At 73.3% G+C, this 10,849-nt stretch overlaps 1 protein-coding gene across 1 annotated transcript; it reads left to right on the plus strand.

The window, feature by feature from the left end:
* The first annotated feature begins 253 nt into the window (after positions 1 to 253).
* On the plus strand, positions 254 to 10,848 carry FASTK (Fas activated serine/threonine kinase). Its single transcript, XM_040549289.1, has 9 exons — positions 254 to 857; positions 2,476 to 2,946; positions 3,446 to 3,594; positions 3,675 to 3,891; positions 4,040 to 4,199; positions 4,355 to 4,446; positions 4,687 to 5,323; positions 5,568 to 5,682; positions 10,244 to 10,848. Exons 1-9 carry the CDS (start codon positions 269 to 271, stop codon positions 10,328 to 10,330), a joined length of 2,517 nt encoding a protein of 838 aa, XP_040405223.1. The 5' UTR covers positions 254 to 268; the 3' UTR covers positions 10,331 to 10,848.
* Position 10,849: the final 1 nt, after the last annotated feature.

Here is a 10,849-nt window from a genome sequence, read left to right on the forward strand (position 1 = left end):
GGGGCGGGGCTGCCGCGGGGCCGGGCGCTGGGGCGGGGCGGGGCCGGGGGCCGGGAGCCGGGAGCCGGGCCGGGGGCCGGGGAGGCGCGGGGCCGGGGGGGCGCGGGGCCGGGGGACCGGGGGCCGGGCCGGGCCGGGCCGGGCCGGGCCGTTCCCGTTCCGCTCCCGTTCCGCGGGCGGGGCCCGTTGCGGCCCCGCTGAGCGCCGCCTCCTCTCCCCGCAGGCTGCCCCGGCCGGTCGGAGCCCCCCGCGCCGCCCCGGCCGCGCCATGCTGCGCCTGCCGCCATGGCTCCGCGCCCTGAGCCGCCCCGGTGCGCGGCCCGGCGGCCCGCGGGGGCCGGCGGCCGGTGAGGGCGGCGGGGCCGGGATGTTCCCCGCCTGCTACTGCGCCGGCAGGGCCAAGCCCCGCGCCGTGCTGCTGCCGCTGGACGCCTACGGCCATGGGCTGCTGCACGCCGTGCCCCCCGCCGCGCCCCCCCCCGCCCCGGACGGCGGCAGGCCGCGGGGCCCCGGCAAGAGGCGGAGCTGGGGCTTCGTGCAGGAGAAGATGAGCTACGACACCTTCTTCACCATGAAGCGCCTCATCGAGCGCTCGCGCAGCGTCGGCGAGGTGCTGCGCTGGGTGACGCAGAACCCCGGCAAGGTGTCCGCCAGCCACTACCCCATCGCCCTGCACAAGCTGGGCCAGCTCCTGCAGCAGCAGCAGGGCCCGGCCGCCGTCAACGGGGAGAGCCGCGGGCCCGGCCAGGTGCTGGAGCAGCCCGAGTTCCAGACGCTCTGCCAGGCCATCATCAGCGGCTGCCCCAAGTTCGACAACTTCAGCATCGTCAACTGCCTCTACGCCGCCGCGGCGCTGGGTGAGTGTCCCGCGGGGGTCCCGCGCCCAGGGCAGGGCCGTGGGGGGCGGCGGGCGCTCCGAGGTCACGCGGGGAAAAGGGAGCTCGCCGGTCCCCGCGCGCCGGGACGGGAGCTGCCGAGCACGAATCCCGCTGCCCGTGCTGGCTGCGTGCAGGCGGAGCTGAGCCCTCTGCAGGCGGAGGCTCCGCCTGGGGCACGCGGCGGGATGGAAGCCACGGGGGCTGCTCCTGCGGGAGCTGGGGGCCTCGCGTCACCGGGCGTCTCGTAGGAAGGGGCCTTCCGGCAGCTCCGGATCCTCATCCGCGGCAGCGGCCCCTCGCGTCGCGGAGCCTCTCCGGCCTTGCTGCCCCCTTTCTGGCCTGCAGGCAGCGTCCCGAGAGACCCCTCGTTAGCCTGATTAAGGGCCTCCGAGGGCTCCCTGCGTCCTCCTCCCGCCTGTTGCGGAGGGATTACGTTCGGTGGCTGCCTGTGGCAGCAGGTGCCTGCCCTCCCCGCCCCGCGCTCTTCCTTCCAGCCCCGTGCTCCTGCGTCCCACGCTGCCGTTCCCAGCCACTCTGTTTGGTTCTTGTCGCTGCGCCGAGCCGCCCGCTCCCTGGCGGGGGCGGTGCAAGAATCGAGGTCCTGCCAAAGGCAGGGGGAGGTCTCTGCCCCCCTTGGCCTCGGGGTGCTTCGTGTTCGTTGGCACTGAGCTGCCTCCGGGCTGTCGGCCGCCTCTCCCCGGAGCTGGGCTCCCCCGGCCTGCTCTGGTTTTGACCCACGCTTTGTTCCCTGAGCCGCCCCTCCCTGCTCACCGGCTCGTTAATGACAGTGCTAACCCGCCCTTCCCAGGGCTGTTCGGGGAACAAAGCAACTGCTCAGACCAATTCTTCGCTTCCCACCTTCTGACTGATTCCTGATTAACGGTAACGCGCAGCGACCTACCCCCTGCTGCCCTGCTTTCTTTAAAGCCCTTTTAAAAACTGAAATCCTGTCAGCCGGCGTGGGAGATCAGTGGGCTCCGGGAGCCTCATACGGCGCGCAGAACGCTTCGTGCGCCCGCTGGAAATATCTCTCCTGACACGCCAGGCATGGCCTTTGCCATTTTTCGTAACCGCGCTGTGCCCGTGGCCTCTCGTCCTTCTGTGGCTGAATAACGAGCCCGGAGTTAGGAGGAGGGCCTCCCCTGGGAGCTGAGTGCGAAGGACTGCGTCGAAGCTACAAAATCTGGGAGGAGAAGGTTAGAAACGTGCAAAGATAAGCTCCTATGGCACGGGCAGGTTTTGTTTTGGTAGCGTGCCGACGCCTTGGTTGGTTTCTAAGCAAAGCTCTAAGCGCCCCGAGAGGCGTTATTCATCCTGGGGAAGTCCGAGGCCCACAAAATCAGCCTTACTTCTGCAGATAAGTCAAAGCACTTCTGCGTTGGTGGGGTGGCTGGGGACGGGCCGAGGGCGCCGAAGGGTTTGCTCCGCAGTGCCGAGGCGCTGGCGGTCCGGCCCGAGCTCTGCTCTTCCCCCTTCTCCTCCCTGGCCCGACGCAGCCGCGACCATCCCGCTCCCCTCTGGCCGCGGGCTCGCGCCTGAGCTGGCGAGCACGGGGGTGGAGCTGGCGCGGGGGTCCCTGACGCCGCCCCTCCTGCAGGCCTGCCCGGGGAGTCGCCGCTGGTGCGGGTGCTGGAGGACGAGTCCCGCAGCCGCCTGGGCCGCTTCAACCAGAAGGACGTCTCCATGGTGTTCAGCAGCGTGATGAGGCTCCACCCGTCCAGCCCGCACCCCCTGGTCGAGTCGTGCCTCAGCAGCCTGGAGCGGCACCTGGAGAAGGAGCGCCACCCCCAGACCCTCTTCCTGCTCCTCTCCTACTACCGGCTGCGCGCGCAGGCGCTGCAGGGCCACCCGGCCTCCGACCAGCAGCTCATCAACAACCGCAAGATCCTGCGCCTCGTCAGGCACACGCTGGGGCAGGTCAGCGCCATGCGCGAGCACGAGCTGGCCCTGCTGGACGAGATGCTGGCCCTGTGCGCCCAGGAGGCCAACAACAAGGCCCTGGAGGCCATCTTCAGCTCCCAGCTCTTCTACGAGAACCGCCAGGAGCGATTCATCCGCAGCATGGCAGGTAGGCGCGGGGGCCCAGCCTGCCGTCAGCCTCGCCCCGGGGCTCTCTCTGTGCACTCCGCGGCCTCAGAGCCTCTTCTCTGGCCCCAGAGCACGTCTGGGGCCGTGCCAGCGCCAGCTGGGGCCGTGCGGAGCTCCAGGCCTGCGCTGCTGGCAGCTGGAGCGGGAGGCGCTTCTGCACCGCCCCGCCCGCCCCTTCGTGCTGTGCGCCAGGGGCAGCAGGCTGCTTCCTGGGGGGTCCTGCAGAACGGCCCCTGCCCCCCGCACGGGGCAAAGAGAGCCCCGCGCTCTTTGCCTGGGCTTCCTGGGTACGTGGGGCGGGGATCCCTCGGCCCGCCGGGAGCCCGATAACTTCGCGTCTGCCTGGGAGCTGCTCGGATCTCGGACCCGTCGCCGGGCTCCTGTCGCCTCCCCCCGACCCTCGCTTCCGCGGTCGCTTCTGGGGAGCGGCGGCCCGGGGCCGGCACCTGCGTGACGCCCCGCCGCGGCTTGCCCCGCAGAGTGGCTTCCCAGGAAGGCGGAGAACCTGACCCCCTACACCATGGCGCTCATTGCCAAGTACGTGGCCCGGCACCGCCTGCGCGAGCCGCGGCTGCTCGATACCATCGCCAACTTCCTTCTGAAGCGCGGGGAGCAGCTGGACAGCAAGGTGAGCGTCCTGCCCGCTCCGCGGGGCGGCCCGGGGCTGCCTGCGGGGCCCGGCCCGACTCCGTCTCCCTCCGGCCGCAGGTGATCCAGAAGCTGGTGTTTCCCTTCAGCCGCATGAACTACCGCCCGTCCAACCACGGCGAGCTCTTCCCCAAGCTGGAGGCCATCCTGGAGCAGAAGGCGGGCAGCTCGCCCCTGGCGACCGTCAACATCCTCATGTCCATGTTCCAGCTCAGCCACTTCCCCCAGACCGTCCTGCACCAAGTCTTCTCTCCGGCCTTCGTCACCAACGTTATGAGTACGTCGCGCCCCCCCCGGGGTAAACCCGGCCCTTAAGGCCCGGCGGTGGGGTGGAGGTGGGTCTGGGACGCCCCGGGGAGCTCGGGGTGGCCGCGGCGGGGCGCGGGGAGCCGCGGGGCCGCCTCCAGCCGCCCGTCCCCCCGCAGGCAGCCCCTACGCGCTCATCGTGCGCCGCTACCTCTCGCTGCTGGACGCGGCGGTGGAGCTGGAGTTCCGCGACTACAGCGGCCCCCGCCTCGACCCGCGCTACCGCGTCCTGATGTTCGAGCACGCGCTGACCGCCGACGAGGCCAACAGGAAGTACAGGTGAGAGGGGGCGCGCGGGAGAGCAGGGCCCCACGGGCACCCGCTGCCCGTCCCCTGCAGCGCGGCGGCGTTCGGGGCGCGGGCGTGCCCTGCAGGAGCGAGGGGGCGGGCCGGGGGCCTCGCGAGCCTGTCCCGACCCTTCTGTCCCTGCTCAGTTACAAGGGGCTCGTGGCCGAGGCGCTGCGGCAGCTGGTGGGAGAGGAGTGCTACCGGCAGGACGAGGTGCTGCCCCCCGGATACTGCACAGGTACCGGCCGTCTGCGGCGGGCCCTCGGCAGCCCTGTGCCTGCCGGGCTTCGCTCGGGGCAGGGCCAGCCCCGGCTGTCGGGCGCCGCCCTCCCCAGCTCAGCCCGGGCAGCGCGGGGCTCCCGGGTGCCGTGGAGCCAGCCCAGGCGCGCTCCTGCCCTGGGGCGCTCGGGGTCCCCAGGCCCGTCGCTCGTCGCGGCGGGCTCGCGGGCCCGGTGCTGACCCCGCGCTCTCCCCGCAGACTTCCTGCTGTGGATTAACCGCTCGGGCACGGTGCTGCCCCTCTCCCGCGTCCCCGCAGCCTCCAAGGCTCCCCCTGCCCACGCCGCGGCGTCCCCCGCCGCCATCTCCTTGCGCTCCAGCGTCCTGGCCCTCACCTCGGACTTGCAGGACTTTGCCCCGTTCGCTCCGGAGACGCCAGGCAGCCCCCCGGCCCCCCGGGAGACCAACCTGGCGGGGCGCTTCCTCTCCACGCTGTGCCCGGCCCCGGGGGGGCCCTGCTACCAGCCCCCCTCGGACTATTACCGCGGCCTGAGCAAAGAGTCTTCCCTGGAGAGCCAGGGCAGCTCCACCCTGAGCAGCCCCTCCGAGTGCCTCTCCGCGCAGCCCGCCGGCACCCCCGACTGCTCCCCGCGGGGCTCCTCCGCGGCCACCCTCTTCCAGTTCCCCATCGGCAAGATCCTGGAGGAGGAGGCGGCGGCGGCGGCCGGCTGCCCCCAGCGCGAGCACGGCCGCTTCCAGGGGGAGCAGGCCCAGGAGGAAGCGGAGGGACGGAGCCCCCCGCCCGCCGAGGAAGCCTGCCCTCCGCCCTCCCCGTGCCGGCCCAGCCCCGCCAGGGGGCCCGGCGAGGCGCCGCCGGCAGCTGACGAGATTCAGAGGTACCGAGCGGAGCCCCCCGCGCCCCCCCGACCCCTGCAGCACGGCCGCCCCGGCCCCCCCGCGCCCTGCGGGGTCAGGTGCGGGGGCGCAGCGTGTCCCGCGCAGGGCACGGCCGCTCCCCCCGCCGCCGGGAGCGGGGTGCCCCTCCCCCGCTTCCCTCCTGCACGGTCCCGGGGAGGCGGGCGCGGCGCCCTCGGGTGCAGCCCGCGGTGCTGCCCTCCTGCCGCCGCTCTGTCCCTGCAGGGTGGTGCTGTCAGTCAACGACAAGTGGCATTACTGCCAGAACTCCGACATCCTGGTGGGCTCGCGAGCCATGCGGGACAGACACCTGCGGCTGCTGGGCTACTGTCTGGTGCAGGTGAGTGCCTGGGCTGCCCCCGGCCCCTCTTCTCCTCGGGCGGAACCGGCCCTGCCTCGCGGCGCGGGGCCAGCCCCAACGCGGCGGGGGCCGGCCCGGAGCTGGTGTCGCTGCCGGGGGGCTGCCCCCGAGCAGCCGTCCCCGTGCTCCCTGCGCCTTTCTGCCCCGGCCCGCCCCAGGGCTCTCGCCCGGCCGCGTTGGCAGGAGGAGCCCTGGCACCCTGGGGGAGGCACGTGCCTGGTCCCCACGCGAGCGGGGCTCGGCCCGTCCCCTGCCACCGCCGGGGCCGCGGGGCCCCCATCCCGCTGCTCCGTCCTCGGCGCTGCGCGGGGCTGGGCAGGGTGAGGCAGCTCCTCCTGCCGGCGCGGGGGGAGCCGTGGGGCGAGCCCCCCTCTGTGGCTCTGGCTTCGGAGCCCGGGCGGCTTCGGGTGGCGGCTGGGGGCGGCGAGCCCTCGGCGAGCGCCCTGGTGTCCGCGTGCGCTTGGGGTGTTACTGCGGCGTGTGCGGCTGGCGCCTGGCTGTCCCGAGGTGGTAGCCGGAGCGGAGATGCTCCCGAGGAAAGCAGCTGAGAAGCGCGGGGCTCTCGCCCTGTTTACTTCTCCGGGGAGGCCACCTGAGCCGCGCTCGGGCACCCGGCAGTGCGATAGGGCTGGAGGGCTGCCTCCCCTGCCTCCCCTGCCGCCAGCCCCGCGCCCCGCGGCTCCCGGTCCCGGCGCTGGCAGCGCGGGGCCCAGAATCCCGTGTTTGTGGTGGCTTCTGGGCGCCCCGCGACGGCGGTGCTGCTGCTGGGTTCCCGTGGGGAGCGCGCTGCGGGAGGCCCGGCTCCTCGCTGGGGGGGCCGGGGCGTGGGGCTGCCCCCGCGGCCGTGCCGGGGCGCTTCCCGCGTGCCACGAGGAGCACGCTGCCCCCGCCCCGCGTGCCCCCTCCCACAGGCAGCGGCAGGCAGGTAGGAGAGGAGTCGCGCACGGGCCACGCGTGGCACCAACAGTTCGTGGCCCCTGTCCTGCAGCTCCGTCCCTCGGCGCTGAGGCCCCCGCGTGCGGCACGGAGCCGCGCGGGGCGAGCCAGCTCGTCCTGGCCCCCGGCCGAACCCCGGCGGCTCCCCCCCCCGAGCCCCGTGTGGGGACGGCTCCAACCCGTCGCCACCCAAGGACCTCTTCCCGCGAGCGCTCGGTTCCTTTCTGAGCGGGTCCTTTCTCCCCCACCCGCAGCGCCCCGTGCCGGCGGCTCCCTGCAGCCCCGCGTGCAGGGGCTTGTGTTGGTTGTAAGCCCCGCTGCCTGCTGGCCGTGGTGCTGCCGGGCCTGGCACCGCACCAGTGGCACCCGGCTCTGCGGTTACCTTCTCCCTGCGCTTGTGGTTCCAGAGGTCTCTCCCGTTCCCTTCGGTCAGCCCTTTACAAAAAGCAGGACCCCAGGCAGTTTAATTTCTTCCCGAGCCGAGGCCCCGTCACAGCTCGGCCGTTCTTCTTGCTCGTCTCGTTTGAGGTTTGCTTCCTCCCGGCGCCTTCTCGGGATCCGTGGGGAGCTGCGCTTGGCAGGGCCCCGCGGAAGGTGGAGCCCGGCCCCTGCTGGAAGCGGGGCGCGCTGGGGCAGGTTGCTCAGTGCCACGACCGAGTCCCGGAGGCCTCCAGCGCCGGAGGTCGGTTGTTTTCTGGGTAAGCTGTTCCAGTGTCCAGTCGTGCTCACAGACAAAGCCTCTTCTTACATTTCAGAAGACGAGCCGCTGAAGTTTAAATAGGGTTTCCTGTATTTTAGGTGTGCCCGTTGCCTCAGTCCCGTTTGCTGGGCACCGCTGGGAGTCTGGCTCTGTCCTCCGTTACAGTCTCCTCTCGGGCACCTGTAGACAAGGTGCCCCCAGTCCTCCTCTTCTCCAGGCTGAGCAGGCGCAGTTCTGCCAGCACCACGCGTGTGCCCCGGCCCTGCACTGACACCCCCGTGCCCCCGCCTCGTGCCGGGCTGCCCAGCGCTGGGCACGCTCCAGACCCTGCGGCAGCGAAGGATCGGCTCCCTCGTCCCTCGCTGCGCTGCCCTAGCGCAGGGACCGCCGGCCTCCCCCAGCCCTCGTCGGTCCGGGCCCCGCGTCCCTTTCCCGCGAGCCCACCTCCCGTGGGGCGGCCCGGGGCTGCTCCTCGGCCCGCGGGGGCCCTGCCCAAGGGCAGCGCGGGGACCCGCTGCGCCCGCGCTCCTCGGCCCTGTGCTGCCTGCCCCGCCGAGGGGCGCTCGGTGTCGCCCAGCTCCTTAGCGGGGCCGTTAAATGGTTCTGGCCCCGGCGCCGAGTCCCGCGCTGTGCTGCCGGAGCCGGGGCTGCAGCCGGACGCGGCGCTCCGCTCGCAGCCCTCGGCCTGGCAGCTCGGCCCTCCTCGCGCTTAATTTACGTCCCGCTGCCGACGGCGGCGCTGCCACCTGCCCGCTGGGCCGGCCTGCGCTGCCTGGCACGGCTGGCACCCCCCGGCCCCGGCCGCGTCCCCGCGACGCCCGCCGGCTCCCTGCCGCGGGGCCCAGCGGCCGTGGGGTCGTGGCTGGCTCCCAACGGGGCTTTGCCGCGGGGGGCCGGCTCCTTCTGTGCGGCGGCGCCTGGGGGCTGCCCGCGGTACCTGTGGGGTGCGTTGCTGGTCTCGCACCCGATCCCTTCCCGTCCTCCGCTGGGCTCCGTGGGCTGGGCCTGGAGCCGCTGCCCCTTGGTGCAGAGTTCTGTTTTCCGCCCGCGGTCCTGACCCCTGCCAGCCCCCTTCCCTCCCGGGATCCTGTCTGGAATAACGGCCCCCCACCTGCCCTCCCCAGCCCGTCCTGGCCGTGGCACCGCTCGCTTCCAGCCCCTTTGGTCCCAGGAGCTTTCTCTGCCCCCGGTGCTCCGTTAGGGCAGCCCCGGGGCGCTGGGCGCGCGGAGCCGAGCGTGGGAGGAGGCGGCGCCGGGGCCGAACGGCCAGAAACGCGGCTCACGGCCAGAAACGCGGCTCACGGCCAGAAACGCGGCTCGGAGCCGCCGCAGCCGGGGGCCTGGGTTCCTTCTGCCCGTGCCGTGTCGGTGGCTGCCCTCCCCCGGCCTGCGCCCCGCGTGTCTGCTGTGACGGCAGCAGACGGGTCCCGGGCCCCGCGCAGCGCCGTGTCGGGATCCAGCCTTGAGCCCCCCAGGAGCGTTTCTGGCTCTGCCCGTTCTGCTGTGTGTCCCTCCCTGATCCCTGCAGCTGGGGATGCTGGGGGGGGGCCGTGGGGGCTGGCCACAAGGACGGAAATCCCCCCGGGCTGCTCTTCTGGGCCTAAAGCTCTCCTCTCAGCCCCTGCACCTGCGCCAGGCTCCCACGCCCCGGCCCTGCAGGGCGCTCTCCGTTGGCCCCGTTTCTCCAGGAGCTGGTGCAAAAAAGCCGCCTCCTGGGCAGGCTGCTGTGCGGGGTGCCCTGCAGCTCCCGAGGGGGGGGAGGCCCCCGAGCAGCGCCGGGTGCCTGTGGTGTAACGGGACCCCCCCAGGGACCCCCCCGGCCGCGCGTGGGGCACTTCCCCCTACGGCTCCTTCCGGGCTCGCGTCCGGCCCCGTCGCCGCCTCTTCGCGGGGCCGAGCCTGCGGTTTCCTTGCGTTTCCTTTGTCCCTGAGGGGAGGGGAAGGTTTCCTCCCGAGCGTGAGACCGCTCAGGGTGACAGCGCCCGTCCTGCGGGGTGGCGTGTCGGGTTAGCCCTCTGCTGCTCCCCGGCACGGGGCTGAAGCAGGCACGAGCAGCGCGGCTCCTCCGGCCCCTGGTGTGGCTGCGGGCGCTCAGGTGCCAGCTGGAGCCTCCCCCTGTCCCCAGGCAGCCCTGGGCTGGCGCCGCCAACGTGGAAATGGGGCACTTCGGGTTTTTCCCCACAGTCCACAGGCAGTGGCTGGGTGTGGGCAACGGGACTGGGCCCCCGCAGTGCCCGTGCTCGCCCTGGGGGTGTCCGCCCTCACGCACCGGGGTCTGGGGGCGCAGGGCAGGGGGAGCGTTTAGGGCTCCCTGGTGGGCTGCGGGACAGCGCTGGGGGGGGGAAATGGTGACCGGGGCTCGGCTCGTGGCTTTCCGCTGCCGGAGGCTGCATGTGGGGGGCTGATGGACGCCGTCCCCTGCCCCGCGCCCCCCCTGGCCGCACTCTGCCTCCCGTCTGCGGGGCAGGGACCCGAGGGCCGTCCCCTTCCCTCTCCCAGCGGCCTTGCACGGTTTGTGGAGAACGGAGGAGGAACCACCAGTCCTACACCCTGTGCCTGGTGCGGGGGCTCCAGGGGGAGGCTGGGGGTGCAGCCGGACCTCCGGAGCCGCGCGGGCTCCGGCTCTGCCCGACGTGGGGCTGGCCAGAGGGCGGGGAGCCGCGGCCGCCCGAGGGCACCGGCAGTGGAAGGGCGCTCCCCGCCCGGCTGTGCCGGCCGCGGGGCAGCTGCTGATCCCCTGGGGACAGAGCAGCGCTGACCCCACACGCACCACGGAGAAGGGTCCTGAGTCCCGTTTCTCCCCCAGCCCCTGCCCAGGTGGGGTCTGCCCGTGTCGGGGGGGGGGGCAGAGGCAGCCCGTGGGGCAGCTCGTGGGGCTGCACTGACGCTCCTGTCCCGTTTCAGCTGCCCTACACGGAGCTGGAGAAGGTGAGTGGCATCGAGGAGGCCAAGCACTACCTGCGGCAGAAGCTGAGGGAGCTGCGCTTCTGAGGGGGCTCAGCCCTCGCCGGGTGGGCGCTGGGGCGGGCGCGGAGCCCCTGGCCGGGGCTGGGGGGGGGACGGAGCTGCCCCCTTCCCGTGGGGAGCGGGGCTCAGCCGCGGGCACCTGCTCTGCGACGTGGGGCCGGGGTGGTGCGAGCTATTTATTGCCGTGAGCGTGGGGAAGGGGCGCGACGTGACCGCTGCGTGGCGGGAGCCGTGGGCTGCGTGACGCCGGGGGGCGCGGGCCCCTGACGGCCACCCCCGGCCCCGCCAGCCGCAGGGTCGCTGAAGGGCTCTGGCGGTCCTGGGTGCTGGGTGGGGGGTCCGGGGCCCCCAACACACCGCGGAGGGGGGGGAGGCTCTGCCTGGCCCCCCTCGTAGGGGCTGTGGCAGCCCCACGCCGGGGCAGGAGGGGGTCGGGCAGGGCCGCGGCCACTTGCACAGGGGCTGCTCCCGGGGCCCTGGGTGGGAGGAGGGGGGTGCTTGGGACGCAGGGGTTAACTTTACAATAAAACTGGTGAAAAGTGT

The sequence above is a fragment of the Cygnus olor genome, chromosome 2, assembly GCF_009769625.2.
Source record: "Cygnus olor isolate bCygOlo1 chromosome 2, bCygOlo1.pri.v2, whole genome shotgun sequence".
Classification (NCBI taxonomy): domain Eukaryota; kingdom Metazoa; phylum Chordata; class Aves; order Anseriformes; family Anatidae; genus Cygnus; species Cygnus olor.